The following is a 22471-nucleotide window of genomic DNA, read 5'->3' on the forward strand; positions in this document are numbered from 1 at the left end:
TTAGCATAGGTCATGTTCAGAACATAGCATAGGTCATGTTCAGGACATGTTAGCATACGTCATGTTCAGAACATGTTAGCAAGGGTCATGTTCAGAACATAGCAAAGGCCATGTTCAGAACATGCTAACAAAGGTCATGTTCAGAACACGTTAGCAAAGGTCATGTTCAGAACATGTTGGGATGGGAACTCTAAGGCGGTTTTGGGGGTGAAGAATTCGGCGTTTTACCTTCCTTTCTTATCAGCAATTTCCAATGAAATGGTTATCATTACTTTTTTAGTTATAATTTCATATCAATATCATTATTACTCGCGATGAATTTGTTTGCGAATATACTTTCAAGGAGGTTAGCTTTAATAATTGGATATTCAAGACCGCTGGAATAAGGTATTTGTCATGTACGTTATTTACCTATGTAATATCTCTGATAAAATAAGCACTAAGTTTTCTTTAACAAATTATTATGGCAACTAAGTATTAAATTCTTTTGAGTAAAGGCAGTACAAATAAAATCTATAGGAACTTATTGAACATTTCAGATACCACTCATTACAAAATTCTTAAATATTCTATTTGAGAAATTACTGTAATGATTAAAACTACTTATTGCAGTTTTAAATACATCATCGACATTAATTAAAAAAGGTATTACTGAATAAAGGGAGACGCAAATACGTTACAAATGGCAACAACAGATGCGTGATTAACTACTTCGGGTTAACCGATTCAATTTACAAATATATTTAGAAGGTTGAAGGAAGATCATGAAATTGACAATATTGAATGGATGTAAATTCTCAGAGATTATAAACATTAAAACCAAAGAAAATGTGACGGAAAAAGAGAAATGCTTCAGACCGAATACGATTGAAATTATTATGTTTGAGAAATCAACTTTTTTTATATTTCGTTAAATCAAACAAATAGTGAATTAATTTCTTAAGATGTCTTTTATTATTTAATTCCTCAAAGTTTGTGGCACGAGCAAGAATACTAATTAAAGATGATTTATTCTTATCATTAATGAATCAAGTAATATGAAATGATTCCTCTATGTAAGAAATAAAAAAAATATGTATTAACAATGATGAATTATATAAAATTTATAAGATCAATAAAGTTATGTAATAAAATAAAAAAAGTATACGTCTCCCATCAAATAATAATTGAAGATAGCCAACAGGAACCTTTGAGAAATTATCATAAAAGACATCAAAAGAACATAGTACCATTTTCTCCCTGAGAAATTCCATTATTCAATAACAATAAAAGCGAAAGTTCCAATCACAAAGCTTCAGTTTTGGTGACCACAAACCATCTATGAGCGCCACTTATGTCATGCTTCATAAGGCAAAACATATATAAGCGATAAAAGATAATAAAAAGCAATGCATTGTATACGAGAGTTAAATAAAGCCTCCATTTGCTCGTATAGATTCTGCAAAATATTTTCAAGCAATAAGCGATAGAAAAGCTATGTACAGTTTGGAAAGACAAAAGACACGCATTTGCATGGATTTTTAATCACACTTTGCATAAATTAAAAAACAAATAAGACTTTAGTGCGTTACTATTTAAAGGAGCTGTACAGCGTGCTTGTGTTTACAGTAATTAAAAACATATTCGAAGCGTGGCACCAGAACAGCAGATGTTTCTGGAACACTCAACACGCTACAGCTGTTTCTTTTTTTCTTTAATTGTTACATGGCGCACGCCATGACCTATTTGACCCAAATTGACCGTCATAACACATACTCAAGCGACCAAATCACATTGCCGCCAGGTACCTTTTCATTATTAGCATAACCGCGTATTATACAATTGAAGCTTTTTAGGGGGCTGCTGTTTTAGTTTCCAGTCAGTTGGACGAGGCTTTCGCAAAAGACAGCATCCTGTTTAATTTATATGCGATATAAAGAGACTTATTCGTAGGGTTAGAGGGTACAAAGTCAACACAACTATGTTCTTCTACCTGCATTGTTAGATAGGGTTGGCAGCGGTACCGCAGGGCGAGCTCTGGACTCCAGAGGGCTTGTGGGGGCCCGCTGCAACTCACGGCGTGGGGCCGAATTGAGTATGGGGCCAACTCCAACTGCAATATAACCACCATAAATGAGGGACTGCCACTGGGTGGCACTTAGGTTCTACCTACGAAGAGGAAGGATGAAGAGGAAGTGCATGAAAGGGAGTAAGTTATATCTGAGGGCCTAAGGTAAATGAAGATGACGTCACTGAAAGAATAGATACACAAGGGAGAAAAACAAAAGCAAACTGAACGGTTTTAATTTTGATATACCCTTTATAGGCTTCAAATTTTGGGAATCAGTTTAGAGTTTAATCAGGCTATATTAGGACTGAATTTTCTGTGTGATTTTAATGTGATATCTCAGGGTAAATAAATTATATGGCTTTGCTTTCGTATTATTCAACATTTGAGCTACCGTGAGGAAATTCCTTTTATGGGATTTAAAATTTCTATCATTACCATAACAAAGATACTTCAGGGGGGTACTAAACAATAGAATACTTTATTTCTATTAATTAAAATCTTTAAATACTTATCAAAGTATCCCAAAAGGAAACACCACAACAAATAAAGTTTCAATGTCTTCAGTGCAACACCCAAAAGTAAGACAGTTTTGTAAAACATAGTGACAGGAAGAGTCTAGGAAGAGCTGGACAGTTTTAGCCCCTATTTTATGCTGCCATATGACGAAACCAATATCACAAAGGGTAGTTTTTTTCACTGCAAGTCGACGAACACAAAAAGTCCGTCAGTGTCAATCCGTCATCATATGAGTTTTTTTTTTTTTTTTTTAATAACGTTTCGCTACATAATGTTCTTGTAACGTCTGTCTGTCCTTTGAGATAGTAAAAAATTCTGTCTGTCTGTCTGTCCTTTGAGAGAATACAAAAGTCTGTCTGTCAGTCCTTTGAGTGAATACAAAAGTCTGTCTGTCTGTCCTTTGAGAGAGTACAAAAATCTGTCTCAGTCCTTTGAGGGAATACAAAAGTCTGTCCGTCAGTCCTTTGAGTGAATACAAAAGTCTGTCCGTCTGTTTTTTGAGGGAATACAAAAGTCTGTTTGTCTGTCTGTCTGTCAGTCCTTTGAGTGAATGCAAAAATCTGTCTGTCTGTCCTTTAAGTGAATAAAAAGGTCTGTCTGTCTTCAGAGTGAAAAAAAAAATTAACAGACGAAGATAAAAGGTAATGCTAAAATGTCGAAGATCATAATTACGACTAACCTAAGTTAATATGGATCAACTAATATCTTTGCTAATATCTACGGGATCTTCAAGCTGAACACCAGAATGTACTTAACTGATGGTAACCTATTTAAATGAAAACATTAACGCACTACTACTATCTAAATCAATTTGTAAAAGAGTTGTGCACAAGAGATAAGCAATGCCACATCTTTTACGAACATGAGAAACAGTGTGGTCTGTGGACCCCATTTATCGTGTTTTTTAGTCTTCATCAAACTAAACTCAGGCCCCCTCAGCATCCAACCGAAACTACGATTGAAAAAAAAAAACATACTAGTCAAAAAGGAATTATATAAAAACTGAAACATAGTTTGGCCTTGTATTAGTACCATTGACAGAAGCTTAGAATGACACTTTTCAAGAGGCAATGTTTAGGGGTATCCTGGGTCTAAAAATGTCTTGGATACTGAATCTTCCAGGTTCAAGATAATTCCATCTTATTTTTTTTTATTATTGAATTTCCTGGATGCATATCCAATTACTCTCAGTATGTTGCTTTCAAGATTTACAATCTACGAATCCGAAAAATGGACTTCGAATAGTTGTTACCAAGATAATGGAGACTTTTCGAAATTATGGCCAGACGATCTAGAAGCCCAGTTGAAAGTATGGTGAACTAATCTCTCTTGCGGACTGCGAAGACCAAACCATCTCCATCTGCCCCTCACCATGATCTTGTCCACATATGGCACTTGAGTAATCTCTCTTATAGTTTCATTTCTAATCATGTCCTGCCATTTAACTCCCAATATTCTTATGAGGGCTTTGTTCTCAAATCTACAAAATCTGTTGGAGATTGTTACATTGTCATACCATGACTCATGTCCATACAGTAATACAAATAACACAAAACTTATATATAGCCTGATTTTTATGTTTAATTTCAGGCGATTTGATTTCCTAATTTTACTTAACCCAGCCAGTGTCTTCAAATTTTAAAAGACCGTGTTTTAGAGATCATAGTTCCTAAATATCTAAGTGATTTCACCCCTTTAATCCTTTCTCCTTCCAATGATTTTTCATCTTCCATTGTATATTCCATTCTCATCTCTGTCTTTCTTTTATTCATTTTGAGCCCAACCTCATGTGATATTGAATGCATTCTGGTAAGGAAGCTTTGCAAACCCTGTGGCGTTTTATAAATAAGGGCAGCGTCATCAGCATACTCTAGGTCTTATAATTTCCTGTTACCAATCCAGTCCTATCCTTCTCCATCGTCCCAAACTGTTCTATGCATTACGAAATCCTTGAGGAGGATAAACAACATAGGTGACAACACATTCCCTTGGAGTACTCCACTGTTCACTGGAAATTCATTTGATAGAACTCCACTAACATTGACTTTGCACTTGCTATGCTCATGAACAGACTTAATCAAAATTAAATATTTAAAAAGGAACTCCCTAATAACACAGTACTCTCCACAAAATTGGCCAGTGCACACTACCAAAAGCTTTTCCAGTCCACAAATGCCATCAGAGGTGGATTTCTATATTCTACACATTGCTGTACGTCTTAAAATGAAAATCTAGTCAGTATAACTTCTACCTTTTATAAATCCTGCTTGTTCATCTTTATGGTTTTTATCAATCTTTCTCCATAGTCTCTTTAGAATGAGCATACCGACTATATATTTTCATGACAACTGACGTAAGTGTGATGTCTTTATAATTATTGCAATCAGTCAGATCTTTTTTGCCGCTTTCACAAATATTCCTAGTTCCCATTCATGAGGTTTTGCCTCTTCACACCACATCCTACAAAATAATATATATATATATATATATATATATATATATATATATATATATATATATATCTATATATATATATATATATATATATATATATATATATATATATATATATATATATATATAGATATCAAATGAGTTAATTATTGATAATTGGAAAAGATTAAATAAATACATCGTGGTACTATCATTAACTTCACTCTCCTCTTTTATTCAAAACATTCATTTAAAAATTAATAGGATATGTGACACAAGGTTTGTTGTTCAGTTTGAGTAAGGCCACTTTCAAGTGCATGTGTACTGGTCATACCACATGTTTCAGAGTCGGTGTAAAATACATTTGTAAGATGACAGTCTTCGGATATTCATAAAAAATAATAAATTGGGCTAATGTAGGTCTTCAAAATTTTGTCAAACATAGTCAAGTATCAATAAGTCTTTGCTGGACGAAGTCTTTAAGTACTGCACTGTCAGTCTTGTCAAAAAAAAAAAAACTTTGCTGGACGAAGTCTTTGCACCGTCAGTCTTGTCAAAAAAAAAAAAAACTTTGCTGGACGAAGTCTTTGCACCGTCAGTCTTGTCAAAAAAAAAAAAACTTTGCTGGACGATGTCTAAGTACTGCACTGTCAGTCTTGTCAAAAAAGAGAGAAAAACTTAAAAACTATTAATAAAGTCTGGTTGTCCATGTTTGCAGTGAAAAACCACCATAGCTAAAATCGTTCTCCCTACGCATAAAAATAACTTAAATAATATGTAGGACGTTTTGATTAATTCTTGGGATGACATGAAGAAACTCAACATGATTTACAGGAAATAAAGTAAGAAAGATATGATAAGAATAATCTGTAGGGAAAAGTAGTACTTAACTTAAGAGTTATATAAATGAAAAAAAATATATATAAGGTAATATAGATTATTTATCAGTTAAAGCACATAAAATAAAGCTTATTAAGTATCTAATAACAAGAAGTGACAGTGGAGAAGTCCAAGAAGTATCTAGAATTACTGCTGTAAAAAAAAAAAGAAATGTAGAGATAGTCATTAAGTCTATGAAAACAAGAAGTGACAGTGAGGAAAAACAAGTGGTATCTGGAATTATTGAGGTAAAAAGTAATTTAGAGACAGAACTGTGAAGAATAATAAAGGAAATAGTACTTAACTAGAACTGAAAAAGAATGTCATAGGTTCTAAATTTCAAGAAATCTTAACCAGAAGAAAACAATGAAGTGAAGGTCATAATGATAATATAGAAAGGATGAAGACGCTTTTTAAAATAACATGTGATTATGAAGAACGTTTTTAAGAATAACATATGATTATGAAGAACGTTTTTAAGAATAACATATGATTATGAAGAACGTTTTTAAGAATAACATATGATTATGAAGAACGTTTTTAAGAATAACATATGATTATGAAGAACGTTTTTAAGAATAACATATGATTATGAAGAACGTTTGAGAAATAACTTAATGGGACTTCAAATCTGCAAGACTTGTTAAATTAATCATTGCTAAGGAGACATGGCTTGAATATTATCTTGAAACAAGCTACTGATCTGGTTTTGCAAAAAAAAAAAAAAAAAAAAAAAAAAAAAAAAAAAAAAAAATAATAATTATATATAATAATAATCATAACACACACGCGAAACTCTTCGATTTGTAACAGACATGGAAAAGCACAGAATTCTGAAAACAAGCTTATAACCTGCAAACTGAACAGGGGGACATGCAGGATGCCACAAAACACAGCCTTGACCGAATATTAAGGATTACAAAATGCAGAAAAATAAACGAATAATTACAAAATGCGACACACTGAAAATTAGGAATAATAAAATGCAGAAAAATATATATATAATAAAAACTCCAGCAAACGGGAAATTAGAGAATACACAATGCAGGAAAACAATAATCATATAATGTAGCAAATAGATGAATAATAAGCAGAAATCATCAATGAATAAACTTGAGATTGAGGAAACAGCAAGTAAAGACATGCCACAAATCAATCAAAAAAAGCGAGTTAAATCTAAATATATAATAATGAAAAATAGCAAGGCAATTGACTTACGACTGGCAAGTAGCCCACGTGAAATCACTACTAAAGCTATCAAAAAGATAAATAGATGAAATTGAAAGCTGGAAATAAAAATCTAATTTGGATGCGCAAACGAAGGGAAAGGACGGATTCGGCACGTTCAAAGCACGGAAAAAGTATTAGCCATGTACACAATAATATGCAACGATCTTCAACATATGAGCAGGGCAAAGCTAAAAGAGAGAGAGAGAGAGAGAGAGAGAGAGAGAGAGAGAGAGAGAGAGAGAGAGAGAGAGAGAGGCTATGATACAAGGACTAGACCTCAGCATCATTTGTATATATATATATATATATATATATATATATATATATATATATATATATATATATATATATATATATATATGTATATATATATATATATATATATATATATATATATATATATATATATAGAGAGAGAGAGAGAGAGAGAGAGAGAGAGAGAGAGAGAGAGAGAGAGAGAGAGAGAGAGAGAGAGAGAGAGAGAGAGAGAGAGAGAGGCAGACTAAGATACGAACAGAATGACTAGACCTTAGCATATATATATATATATATATATATATATATATATATTTATATATATATACATATATATATATATATATATATATATATATATATATATATATGTATATGAATATATATATATATATATATATATATATATATATAGAGAGAGAGAGAGAGAGAGAGAGAGAGAGAGAGAGAGAAACTTGCGAAGCATTGTCAATGTTTATTTATATATTACCTGGGAGTCGGTTAAGGCCCCAAGAACGAGGCGGTAAAAAGGGTCTCGGGCGACGAGATGGGAACCGGAAACGCCCCACTGCGAATGTCCAACACAAAAGAGAAAAATATGGGAGTTATTTTTTTTCTCTTTTTTTTATTCTTCAACTGTTGCTGTGTCTTATAAGTAGCCTATCATACTTAAAAAAGCTATGTTAAAAAGTACAAATCCTGAAATGTTAAGTTCCCTGTCGCGGCTATATGCCAGCAAACAAATTCAAGTCGGTGGTGGGTTTTTAATTGGTTGGTTTGAGTTTACATATCTTAGATTGATTAATAAATTAATCAAATTGAATAAAATAAATTTCAAATTAGCTTCTGTTTTCAGATTTGACAGAAAAACAAAATAGCGATAAAAAGCGATGTCATTAGTTTAATCAACCATATATTTGATTCTTATTCAACTTCCAATGCTATCATCCTTAGTAAAATACTCTGACATAATATTTCAATAATTATAATGTAAATATTGCAACGCCAGTTTATCGCATAACTATAGTTTACCCAATAAAATCCACCGGCGACTTCAATATGTCTGACTGACCACGACATAGGAATATAAGGAGTCTCTAGCTTAGGAAAGAAAACTTCAAGTAAATTGGATTTCGTTACTTTTCTTTGTATGTCGTTGAGTCTGTCTAAAATATCTGGATGTTATCCTTATAATTTTTTTTTCTTTTTTTTTCTGTCAAAAGATCTTGAAATTGCCGTCTTTTGGATATCTGATCTTCGTGGTTTTGAGGTAAGATTAGTAACAACTTATGCTTAGTTTATCTCATCTAAAATATTGCATTTCAATTTGCATCGATGATTTTCTACATCTTAAAATCAGAGAATTCAACTGAATTATGCAGCATTTGATTTCAGTAACTTTTTGTTTACCTTCGCAGTAAAAAAAGATTTTTTTTTTTTTTTAAGGAATTCACACCTATAGATAATTTGGTTACGTTAGCACTGCGAAAAGATAACTGATTGTATTCATCTCTAAAACAAATTCAATGTAGCTATTTCAAACGAGATAACATTGGTTGGTAAAGCAAGATGGAGGTGAAGAAAATGAAGTGACGCATCATATATATTTCGCAGTCAGTATTGACGATAATACTGGCATTTTACAAAATGGGGGAAAAAAAAATATTCACTTGAATATATTTTCCTTCAAGAATGAACAAAAAATATTAACGCATTCTTCATTGAAATTATATCAAAGAAATATTCACCTGAATATATTTTCCTTCAAGAATAAAAAAAAAGTGGGCGCATTATTCATTGAAAATATATTCAATATTCCGGAACAGTGATAAAGACTAATCCAGTTGCATTTTAACCACCCCAGTATCAGTACGATTTTGATGAAATATATTTAGATATACTGGCATATTCCTTGCAATTCATATGCCTTGTAATTGAAGGAATAGACGGAATTCTTTTTAAACAGAGATTGAATGAGATACGAGACTAAATTATACTGCCAAAATGAATTAAAACGCTCTCAAAATAAGAAATAGTTTGTTACTTTTTTTCTGGATCTAATTCATACAAGATAGAAACGAGAGACGACTGACAAAGATATGTCTTTGCAAATATGTAAACACGCCTTGTAAATATCCTTGTGCCATTCCTTCGGATGCATAAGTAACACGGAAGCGACAAGTTTCAAAGAGCTCCTATGAAACGAGCAAATTCCCAACAGCTCTACATCGAATTGACTTTGTCTTTGCTAACACTATTCTGGAATGATCAAACTTGACTGACATGTACTTGAAATGGTAAACGATTTTCACAACTTTGCATCCAGAGTATGAAGTCTCCGATAGGATGGCGATATAGGCAAAATCAAACTGCAAACTTGAAAAATACTTCAGAATGACCATTTCCCAAAAACTATCGACGGTAAATTACCTAGAATGTCATTAGTCAGCTAAGAGTCCTTAATGGGTAAAAATTAGCATTTCAGCACTAAGTTATTTAACAACACTGAAATAATTTCTAAGTTTTTCATTACTGCTACTTCTCTACCTTAGGAAAGCTAGAAATAAATAAGAAAATAAGTAAATGTAACGAAACCAACACCTGGAATGGACAGAGAAAAGGAAGTCCTGGACAGTCTTCACAAGATCTTTGGTTAGTCAATGTATTTTGAAAGAGTATAACTGGAAGGGATTTGGAATAAACAACTAAAGTATAATCAAAATGTGCATTAGTTGCTGTACAATTCCGCTCCTATATTCATGAACACAAGTGTCTGTAGAGTTACTATACAGAACAGAAACATGCTCATACTGTATCTGCAAGAAAGTTAGCAATTAGTCGGTTTGTAGCACTGTGGGACACAGGGTATATACTAGTATAATTCGCACTAGATTACTACAACTAGACTAATTAGTATCTCTAAATAAGATTAAAACAAATGGTTTCAGTCTAACAGCAAACAGTCTGCTAAGAACCACAGAACAAATCTAAGTAATAAGGTTAAATATCAATACTTGACAAATTAATGGACCTTAAAAACTAGCTTTAAACGTAAACATAGGAACAAAAGTTGCTCTCTCACTTACAGAGTGACTCATGGCATCTATGAAACTTTAACACATCACACTGATCAGTGGCCATTGCTGGCGGAAAAAACTCACGGGGATTGTTCACTACAGGATGGCGATCCCTGTTGAAAAAACCGACGTTTCTGTTGGCGTCTGACCTCACTTGGACTACAGTTGGCACGCAACAGGTGTAGATGTAACCGCCACCACATTTGTTAACGGGTCTATCTGTAGAATGAAGGTGATTGCTGTTAAATGGCAATGAAACTCTGAAATGCATAGGTTAAGTGAATACTGTTTGGAAGCGTTAGATTACCTAGCCCAGAGACCATCTTTTTATGACAATAGTGTATCGTAAAGTTTTGTATTTCATTGAGTAAATAATGTCAAATGTACAAAGGCAAATATCTTTGTAGTTGGCCTGGTTTCAGTGTTATTTCAGAGGCATCAAAATATTATTTTTACAAAAATACACATAAGAAAAAACATTGGAAATCAGTCTGGTCTAAGACTGTGTAGAATGTTTCTGTAAATATTAGTTTCATTCAGAATAAGTTGTGCAAGTCTTTCACTGAGAATACTGTTTGTCTCCGTTTCCATAAACATAGCAGTATCATTCCTACACAGCAGACAGTGAAGTCCATCTAGTATCTATACTTACCACCTCGAAGAAGACAGGAGAGGATGAACGTGCAAGAAGCTGGGACGCCATTGTGATTGCATTGCTCTGGCAAGGCGAACATACTACGGAAGAACCTGCCTTCATCTGTTCCTAGAAAGATTGAAATTATAAGATGGGTATCATTTTTTACAGAAAACAGTTGGAATGGAGCTCATAAGCCTTAATATATAATTTTGCATTCTTTTGTTCACCTTTTCGAGAAACCTCATATCAGTTTCCTAGTCAAAGAGGGGTACATTCTTTTATTAAAATCATCTTGGTCACAATAAGTTACCAGTTTCCTTATCTAGAAAATACGAAATTTTCTGGATGACTGAAAAGCTATTGGATCCCTTTAAGTGTTCTTAATCTTATACATCCTTTCATGGAGAGAGCTTCTATTTTCCCTTATTAAGAGTAACATATTTAGATGAAGCTAGGCAAATCTCGAGACTCGCAGAACAATGGTTTTGTAAATGAACGGGTTTTTCATACTCATTCAAGTTCTTTATTTTATCTTATCTTATCACTTTTTGGTGTCATTTTGTCATATTGTTTCCTATTTTCTTATGTCTCTGGATGTACACAGTTATAAGTAAACAATAGGAACATGGCACACACACACACACACACAAAACATCTATCTAACAATGAAGAAATAAAAAAAAAAGTATATCTCTTAAATAATGAAAACTACCACTGACAAACAGTCGGGACAGTTTCTAAACGTTGTTAGGTTTAAAATGCTAATGATTTTGTCACTTATAAAGAAATAATTGACAGTAGTTAACACTAACACAAAGATGACAGCTGCTAGCAACTTGAAGTCTAGGATGGATGTCTCAAGTAAAAGGAATTTAAAAATTAAAGAGAGGCTGCAGAGATATGAGAGTTGCTATTATATCATAGTTATTATCATTAGCTGTCTATCTGTGGGCATAAATGTTTCTGTATGCAAAGCCAGTAGGCAAACAGGTATTATTCACACCCTACGCAGTGTATGACATGAAATGAAGGTCAAAGGGTAAAAATTTCATGTAAATACACAGGGTGGGGGAGGGGTAGTGAATGCCTTTGTTTAATAAAATGGTTTTTTGAAGATTGTTAATGTAGAAATATGTTAGACGATTAGCAGAATAATCAATGCCGGAGAATTATACCATAAAAAAGCTTATAATTAACATAAATATATGTGGAACAAAATTCAGTCAAACAACTGCAAGACAATTACACCCTCTATTGATGACCTAAAGAAATAGAGGGGGCGTGTCTGCTAACTGCTCTCTGACCCGAGAAGATCTTTCTCTTAGTTACGTTATGTTTCACCGTTCATTTGTCCTTCAATGATTCAGGAAACTAGAACCAATTTTCCGCTAATATGTCTCTCCTCGTGTAATAAGACTTCCCCGGAAAATATCAGTTATTTTAAGGTACTATTTCATTAAGTTTCTTCGAGAATCCCTTGATAAAGTGGCTTAAAAGGGCATATAAATAGCATTATATATCAGGTTCAGAAAAAGTACCTGAAATGATCGAAAATTTAATTTTTTTGTCAACATAAAAAAGACGATTATTAGAAATATTTTGAAAGATAGAAAATTGTACTTCTTGTCGGCATAAACAAAAAAAAAGATTATTGAAAATATTTTCAAAGATCGAAAAATTATATTTCTTGTTGGCATAAATAAAAATGATTATTGTAAATATTTTCAGATCGAAAATTGTATTTCTTGTCAACATAAATACAAAAAATACGATTATTGGTAAGATTTTGAAAGCTCAAAAATTTTATTCATTGTCGACCTATAGGGAAAAAACTTTAAGATTTCTATAAATATTTTGAAAACATCAGGAAAACAATTAAAAAACAATAATACAATTTCTGATAATTATTCAAATTATTTCAACAGGGCATTATGAAGCTATCAAATGCTAAGAATTAGAAACAGCCTCTCAGTTAATTCTAATAGCCAGGCCTTCTCCATCATGAGGCTCAATACTACACAGTATTCTAGAAGTTTCTTTCCAGCTGTTACCTAGTTGTGGAATGATCTTCCTAATCGGGTAGTTGAATCAGTAGAACTTCAAAAGTTCAAAGTTGGAGCAAATGTTTTTATGTTGACCAGGCTGACATGAGTCTTTTTATAGTTTATATATGACATATCTGTTTTTGACGTTGTTAATAGTTTATATAGGACATATCTGTTTTGACGCTGTAACTGTTTTGAGAATGATATATTGTTAATTTATTCTCATCATCTATTTATTTCCTTATTTCCTTTCCTCACTGGGCTATTTTTCCCTGTTGGAGCCCTTGGGCTTATAGCATCTTGCTTTTCCAACTAGGGTTGTAGCTTGGCTAATAATAATAATAATAATAATAATAATAATAATAATAATAATAATAATAATATTGTTAATTTATTCTCATCATTTATTTATTTCCTTAATTCCTTTCCTCACTGGGCTATTTTTCCCTGTTGGAGCCCTTGGCTTATAGCATCTTGCTTTTCCAACTAGGGTTATAGCTTGGCTAGTAGTAGTAATAATAATAATAATAATAATAATAATAATAATAATAATAATAATAATAATAATAATAATTACGTACCTTGTGCATAAACGGTGCTCAAACGTAATGGGAGGAGGAAGGTGAGGAGGAGCAGGAGGAGAAGGTAATTATGGGAGACCCGCACTACCCCCCATCTTCCTTCATCCATGGCGTCACCACATTAACCTGAAAAAAATAAAGAATGGAATTAAAATCAAAACATTTCTTTATTTGATTGAGTCTTGCGAGTTACCTAACTTATAGTTTTAGTGGCTCAAGTTCTTTCTGTCTTTTAAATGAACTCCAATGCCTTGCAATTTATATACTGTATATATATATATATATATATATATATACTGTATATATATGTGTGTATATATACATACACATATTTATATAAAAACAGTTTACATATATTATATATAATTACATATATGCATGTACATACATGATTCTTTTCTATATCAATTTGATACCAGAGAGAGAGAGAGAGAGAGAGAGAGAGAGAGAGAGAGAGAGAGAGAGAGATACGACTGGCAAAATCTGACTCCCTTTGCGTCCATAGGCGTAGGAGGAGATGAAGATGATAAACATGTCACCAGTTTTGGTCAAAAATTTGTCTGATATTTCATCAGATTCTAAGTTTTTTTGTTTTTTTTATTATAACGTTGTTAAAAGCATAGGTTTTTATAGATAAGGTTAAATTTTTATCTATCACATATTCTAATCTTTTAATTTAATTTTTTCGTCTCCTGTTTTCACTATAGGATTATTTTTTCTTGATTAATATTTAATATATATAATATTTTATTTATAGCTCTGTAAGAGTCAAGCCTGACTCATTAGGTTGGTAAATACCCTCATTTTAATAATAATAATAATAATAATAATAATAATAATAATTATAATAATAATATGTCATCATTCCCATTTCATGACTAGCTGAAGCCACAAATTTTTAACAAAATTCCTAATAAGAATTTGAAGAATGTTACTAACTTTCCAAATTCCTTCCATATTCTTTGCCGAGCACATACACACTCACATTAGCTCACGAAATTTCACCAACCTTTATGATATTACAGGAAGAAATCGAATTAACAATTTATTCTATATCCATAACATCAAATAACCTTTGCCGTTTAACCACAATATGCAATAAAACGACACAAGATAACAGTTAATCTAAACGAAATAATCAATTTTTGTAATGCGGCCCATTGACAAACACCGTTATATTAAAACGTGATCTCGATCCCAGAGCCATTCTAAGATTTATAGATCTGGGGAATGTTACTGCCGTTCTATAAATCTATAACTCAAGATACTGTGATTTATATGTCAAGTAAAAAGTAATATATCTCGGGGCGTGGTTGTCTTATTCTGATGTATTGGTTTAAATTGTCTTTTCATCTAGTAATATTTGTGGGATGGTACACATATCAGGAAGATCTTTTCTATTTCAATAGAAATAAATCAAATAAAAGCAAATGTCCCATATCTATAGTGTAATAAGCAATCATCAGGTTTCGTTTATTGTTTAAAAGTGAAATCGAAGAAAATCAGAACAAATTTGATATAGGTTGGTCATGATTTCGAAACTGCATTTTCATAAGTACTCGAGTCCAAATTCGCGGATAGTTTTCGAGACGTCTCTGGCTTCATCATCAGTATTTTTTTGACGGCAATGGAGAGTAAATGAGATGCTTCGAAACCATTTGTGAATCTGTACGCAAATGCTACAATTATAGTACATACTTACGCTTATATCTTTAATAGATTTCAATCAAATAATTTCATATTCTCATAGGCACTCTAGACAATTAATAAACGATCTCACGATTGAATAAAATTAGCTAGGTAATGTAATTTACGCAATGATCTTAGTTCAGATATAAATAAAATTTCACACACACACACACACACACACACAAAGTCCCAATACGTCTTGTACGAGAATATAAAGAAAAAGAAGACATTAGAACATACAGAATAAATCACTAAGGTTAAACGTAAGCACTCCACTGCCTACTCACGTAAACAAAGTTTTAATCAAGATAAATCATGTAAACATCATGTTCCATTCAAGAGAAATAGTTATTTTTCTTATTAGAAACTTCCCCATATTTTTACATGTTTAATCCCATTTTTTAAGACATTGCAGTTTCTAATAACGTTACTGCAAGTTAAAAAAAAAAAAAGTTAAAATCTTAGAGGTTAATGTTTAGAAGTTTATGAACGGAGATAGATAACCACCGGAATTTCATTAGACCAAACCAAAGGAACCAAACATTAATTTCCGATACGCACCATCTGTTGAGTACGAGTTAACCATATATCACTGTATCTGGGTCTAGGTTACTCTCTCTCTCTCTCTCTCTCTCTCTCTCTCTCTCTCTCGCATCTTTTATAAGAAAATAATAATTGCTATGTTGCATTTATCAAAAGTACGGTCGTAATTGTATGATGTGATTTTTTAAAAATTTCCCCTTAATCCAAATGCAGCCAAAATAGGAAATGCTGGAGATAAAGCAGAAAGATGCAAAATCTGAGAGAGAGAGAGAGAGAGAGAGAGAGAGAGAGGAGAGAGAGAGAGGGAGAGAGAGCTTCACTAGGTTTTTATAAAGTTTAACATAACATTATTTACCAATTTTCAAGACGGCAATGACAAATGAGAAAGAATATCTTTAGAATAGTTTCACACCCTGAGGATGAAGATTACCTCGTCGAGGACATCCTCTTTTTAATGGTATGAAAGTGTTATGACGGAAATAAAGAATCCCGTCCATCTTCTCTCTTCATCTCTTTCTCCTTCAAACTGCGACCCGCAACGGTTCGCTACCAACTAGGTACCTAATTTGCTGCTTAGGTGAACAGAGGCATTCTCAATTTTCAAGAACACGCCTTTATGTGAGAGAGAGAGAGAGAGAGAGAGAGAGAGAGAGAGAGAGAGATTCTCTCTTGAAAGTGAGCAATCACAGTAAATTGTAAACATGATCAACGTCAGATGATGAAAGAGTATGAGAACGGGGTCAAGAGCAAGTCCTCCTTGGTCAAGAGCAAGATTATTGTGCCAAAGGTAAAATGTAATATTATATATATATATATATATATATATATTTATATATATATATACATATACATATATATATGTATATATATATGTATATATATATAATATATATATATACACACATATATATATATTATAAGTGTAATATATATATATATATATATATGTATATATATATTTATATATATATATATATATAATATGTATATATATATATATATATATATATTACGCATATACTTTATACACACATACACACAAAACACACACCCACACACACACACATATATATGTATATATACATATATATATTACACTTATACTTTATACACACACACACACACACACACCCACACACACACACATATATATGTATATATACATATATATATTACACTTATACTTTATACACACACACACACACACACACACATATATATATATATATATATATACACCCATATAAACTTTCTGAGATGTTTGATGATATAAATGGGGATGATATATACAGTAATATTGCAGAAAACAAATTAACGAACTTAAATGGAAGATCTTCATACGCGATCCTGCTACAATAATCAGTTCTAAGTTGACTGATGTGTTGAAAAAAAAAATTATCAGCATAATCTTCAGTTTCCAAATTGAAGATAATAATCATTAGAATTAAAGATTGAATAGCAGTTTTATATCTTAATTGATATGTCATAACTAATATTAGATTTACTGTAGGTAACAGCAATGACGCTCAGTAAATATCTATACTTCACAAACCGTCAATATTTACCTTTGTTGACGTCTCAATCAAACCAAAACAATCACCATGGGCGCAAAGAAAGTGAGATATACCATTCATGGCAATGTCGCAGGTGGCGAGAGCTGAATTACTCTTGCTGCTGGATATTCAGCAAACTATGCTACCCAAGGGCCTTGTCTCTAGAGGGCCACCACCAGTGGGCTGAACGCCACTCGAGATAAAACTTTCCTTGTCCTATATTCCCGCCTCTGCTTAACCGGCTCAGGTTTTCACACCGGCAGTTGCCAAATTGTCTTTGCGTTTCCACGACCAGATGCTAGAGGCCGCCATATGTGTCTCGCACACGCTATCGACCACGTTTGAAGAGGGAAAAAGAGAAAGAAAGTACGGACGAGAAAGCAATTATGTGTTTTATACATCGATGCGCGGGAAAAAGCTAAGCTCTTGACACTAGCTGGTTTAAATCGGTATGAGATTCCCACGACTAATCCATTCGTTAATTGAGTTCAACAAAATCTTGAATATTGTCATTGGAATAACAATGCGGCCTAACCTTTGCATATTGGTAAAGATGAAAATAATACAGTAATGAGAATTACGAGGATACAGCAAGCTCTTTGAAATAGTAAACTCGTAACACAAAGAAAAAAAAATCTGTAAACAATAAAAGATGAAATGCCATTACCAAATCAAGAACGTTGCTCGAATAGTTTCACCCAACCGAGTTTAATAAGAGAATTGCAGTGTAACGACTCTTCTGCCTGGAGACTATTGCATGATTAGAATTAGAAATTCAAAGTGAAATTTCTTTCAGAATGCGTTTTGTTCTTCTATATAAAATGCAACAGTTCTTTCATTCCCCAAAAAACAAAACTGCCATTACATTTTCCTGCCGACGTGTTGATACAGTATTGTATATTCATAATTGAGGAATTCGAAAATTCTAATTATAACTTCTTAAAAATATTAACACTTTCTGAGAAATACCCAAACTAATTCTTCTCCAAATATTTTATTTTAGCAGAAAGACGACCTAATCGGACTTCATAAACAACATTTAATACATTTATACATCAGTTGCACTTCCATATCCTGATAAGAGTAGATCTTAAGCATGGGGATGCAGTATTCAATAGAAACAGACTTACTGTGAGAGAATATTTGATTATGTTGAATGATACTTCGTAATAATCTTCGGACACGAGTCATTTGCTCTGTGTATAAAGCATATTTGTACCTTGATTAGCGTTCATTATACATCCTTTGGTAAAGTAATGCATCAATATTAATAAAAGTATGATTAAAATAAAAGTGCCTACTTCAAGTCTAGATAAAAAACCAAAATGATATATGCTAATGTATATATTGAGTGGGATAACGACACGAGTGAAAGCTGTGGGGTTTAAACAAGGGGTATAATCCCTTGAGGGGGAGAGAGAGAGAGAGAGAGAGAGAGAGAGAGAGAGAGAGAGAGATGTAGCAATTGAAGAGGAACGGTGTTCCTCTTTGTAAGTGAAGACGAATCGAGAGTATATTTAGATAAGCCACCGTTCAGTCAAGTACAGATTTTCTCATTATTAAACGTTTTTTTAAAGTTTTCTAGACATTTTTGCCGAGTATTCCATGACAATGGGCTCCCTCCTTACTTAAAAAAACTGGAATGTCATTCTGGAGTTGCATGGTACCTTGATATTTTTGGTGTTAAGACTATGATAAAAAGCGTTTTTAAAAACAGATATAACCTAGAAACAGTCTTCAGCAACATTATTAAAAAAAAAAAAAAAAAAAAAAAAAAAAAAAAAAAAAAAAAAAAAAAAAATAAAAAAAAACGATTTTTTTTTCAAAATATACTGAAGTGAAAAGACGCTCTCTCTCTCTCTCTCTCTCTCTCTCTCTCTCTCTCTCTCTCATCTTAATGGAGCACCCAGAGGAGGACTTTGAAAATGATAACGATACAGTTGACTGTGAACCTTTGGTTATTTAGTAGCCATTAAAAATGATAGCAAAACATCCATTTCACGGTACAATGAAGAAAAGATACGCAAATATTAATGAGGGAGACACGTGTTTGTTCACATGAAAAAAAATTATGTAGACTGTTTAAATGCGTCAAGTACACACACACACACACACACACACACACACACATATATATATATATATATAGCCTATAATCAAACTTACTCATTATATATATATATATATATATATATATTATCGACAGGTGGAAAAACAGCAGCAAAGCATTAGAAGAAAAATATATATTTTTCATTCGTTAGTCTATACTCGAGGTAAAAATAGAATAAGTAATAATTATATATAAATTACACAGGTAAAAATACACATACGAGACCTGGAAATAGATAAAAGGGTTAAGGATTCCTTATATTTTATATCACTCCCCCAAAAGAGTATTGGTCGATTTCAAGCAGTAAACAATTATTTGCATTACAAATTCTTCAAATACTATAAGAATAACACATTCTATAATGTATGCTTATCATTCATAAGTGATTTCAACGTTTAATAAATAGTTATCTTCTCGATTTCTACCTATGGGCAATTTTCCTTAATGACGCGCATTTCCATTGACTCGCAAGAGTGGCCTTTTAGCTCGGAAAAGTTTCCTAATCGCTGATTTGTTAGAATTATTTTGTCCAACCAATCAGCGATTAGGAAACTTTTCCGAGTTAAAAGGGCACCCCTGCGAGTCAGTGCAAATGCGCCTCATTAAAAAAAATTGACTATTGTGGTGTGACTGAATACTCAAAAAGTTATATACCAACAAAACACACTAAGAGATAAAGAGATATAATACAGCACGTGGTATGTACAGCATTTGATATGGAAATTATATCAATAAATATCTTTAAACGCTCTATTAAAATATTTGAAGGAAAATTATGCATTAATTAAGTTAAACTAAATAAAACATTCAAGAGTAAAGCATGATTTCAACGTCTGTTAGATAGCAATCTCGCTGATGCTATTCAAAATGATAAATGAATTTGAAAATCTTCCACTTAATTAATGATGTTTGGAGTGAGAATAATGATAGTCATTTAACAAAAGCCTTATATATTCAAATGGAAATATATAAATTGATATATATATATATATATATATATACATATATATATATTATATATATATATATCTATATATATATATATATATATATAACATAGCATTTTGGTAAAAAAATTTACTATTTTGTTTGGCCTTAATTCATGACTTACAGCATTGGTCACTGATGTAATGAATCAAAAGGATTTACCGGAAGAATATTTCCGAGAAAAAAAAAAAAAAAAAAAAAACCCCGAACTAAAGAAACCAGACGCCATTCGAAGTAATCCAAATTTTTCCTTTCCGGAAGACGTGATCTCAATGGATGGAGTCAGCTGATGTGGCCATTAGAAATGACAGGTTGCAATATCAAGAACTATTAAGCACCCGCGAAAATGATACGAGAGAGAGAGAGAGAGAGAGAGAGAGAGAGAGAGAGAGAGAGAGAGAGAGAAGTGGGCTTAACTCCCATCATCATAATTTAGGTTTAAGACAGCTATATTGATTGTTACTAAAATGACAATTTACTCAAGTTTCCATTCTTGTTGTGTTTTATATACAGTAAGTTAAAAGTGGGTAATAACGTACCTTATTCAATGAGTAACATGGTGGACTACATCTATATATTAATATGATTAAATACTCTGATTATTGAGGACTATTTTTTCTACGTGTTTGAGGCATATAGCGTAAGTGGACATTTGCATTTTAACATGACTAGATGTCGACTTGGATTTAGGACGGATCACCAAGTATCAAAATAGAGTACTGTATCTTTATATTAACACAGCTAAATACTGACTGGAAATTCTGAAGTGTTTTTCCTTATGTTGAAGTCAGGACCCAGTGGGTCCTGGTTGAAGTTATCAACCAATCGATAAAGTTAATACCATAATAGCATATAAACACGGCTAAATGGACCAAACACCCCTCTTGGACTTTTGAAGTACTGCATTCCTTATACTCAAGCTGAAATCAGAACGGTCAATGACTTGCTTCAAATTGCTAGCGGGTGAAAATATTGACTTGTTGATAACAGCAAAAAACAATAACAAGAGTTAATGATTTTCCCCTTAGGGCAGATAAGGGTAATTGTTCTACGTGTTGAGGTTAACGCTACATGTACAGAGGAACCAGTCACTACTTAGTATGGGGTCTGAAATGGTCTTGTTATTTTAGGTCTGTCTGTGTGTCTGTTACGTTTTTCTTATCGCTGTTTTCTCAGAACTAAAGTCTTCATAAAAGTATTAAGCGACCAAATATAACCTCACAAAATAATTTTTGACATGTAAATTACAAAAGAAAAAAAAATTACCACAGGCACAGCTGATATCTTTCAAAATATGTTGATAAAAAATATCATGAAGACGACAAGGTTTGAACGACCAAATCTAATTAAAAAAAAAAAAAAAAAAAAAAAATATATGTATATATATATATATATATATATATATAACACTGAAGTTGCAAAATAATGAGTTACAGCGGAAACAGGTGATATCTTTCAAAATACGCTGATAAAAAAATATCATGAAGACAAGATTTGAACGACCAAATCTAATTTTAAAAAATAATTTCTGACATATAACACTCAAGTTTCAAAATAATGAGTTACATCAGAAACAGGTGATATCTTTCCAAATACGTTGATAAAAAATATCCGGGAAGCAAAATTTTATTTATCAAGCAAATCAAAATGATCTATGTGAGATCTATCGAAAACTTTTCGAACCAAGGTAGAACCTTATCAAAGAAAAATTTGAAAAGGAAAAAAAAAAGTGAGGCTACCGTGTCCGAAGGTACCAGTAGTCGCGATAATTAGAAGCAGAAAATGAACATTTGTTCTAAACCGTCTGTCTCGCTCAGTTCCATTACTTCTACCTTTGCAACGAACATTGTTATCATTGCTTATATTATCATTATCATTAATATTAT

General features: G+C 32.3%; 1 protein-coding gene across 6 annotated transcripts in view; it reads right to left on the reverse strand.

Annotated features, from left to right (window-relative positions):
- LOC137620532 (trypsin-1) overlaps nt 1–22471 on the reverse strand; it is a 255486-nt gene that overhangs the window by 12223 nt on the left and 220792 nt on the right. For 4 of the 6 annotated variants that reach the window (XM_068350735.1, XM_068350736.1, XM_068350737.1 and 1 more), the window contains exons 2-6: nt 13704–13829; nt 11093–11203; nt 10525–10659; nt 7854–7931; nt 1973–2092 (exon numbers count right to left, since the gene is read on the reverse strand). In XM_068350735.1, coding sequence (XP_068206836.1) covers nt 1973–2092; nt 7854–7931; nt 10525–10659; nt 11093–11203; nt 13704–13812 — 553 coding nt within the window. In that variant the 5' untranslated portion in view covers nt 13813–13829. The remainder of the gene's footprint in view (nt 1–1972; nt 2093–7853; nt 7932–10524; nt 10660–11092; nt 11204–13703; nt 13830–22471) is intronic. The other 2 variants (XM_068350739.1, XM_068350740.1) reach the window with 2 other exon arrangements.

Source organism: Palaemon carinicauda, chromosome 27 (genome assembly GCF_036898095.1).
Source record: "Palaemon carinicauda isolate YSFRI2023 chromosome 27, ASM3689809v2, whole genome shotgun sequence".
NCBI classification, from domain to species: Eukaryota; Metazoa; Arthropoda; class Malacostraca; order Decapoda; family Palaemonidae; genus Palaemon; species Palaemon carinicauda.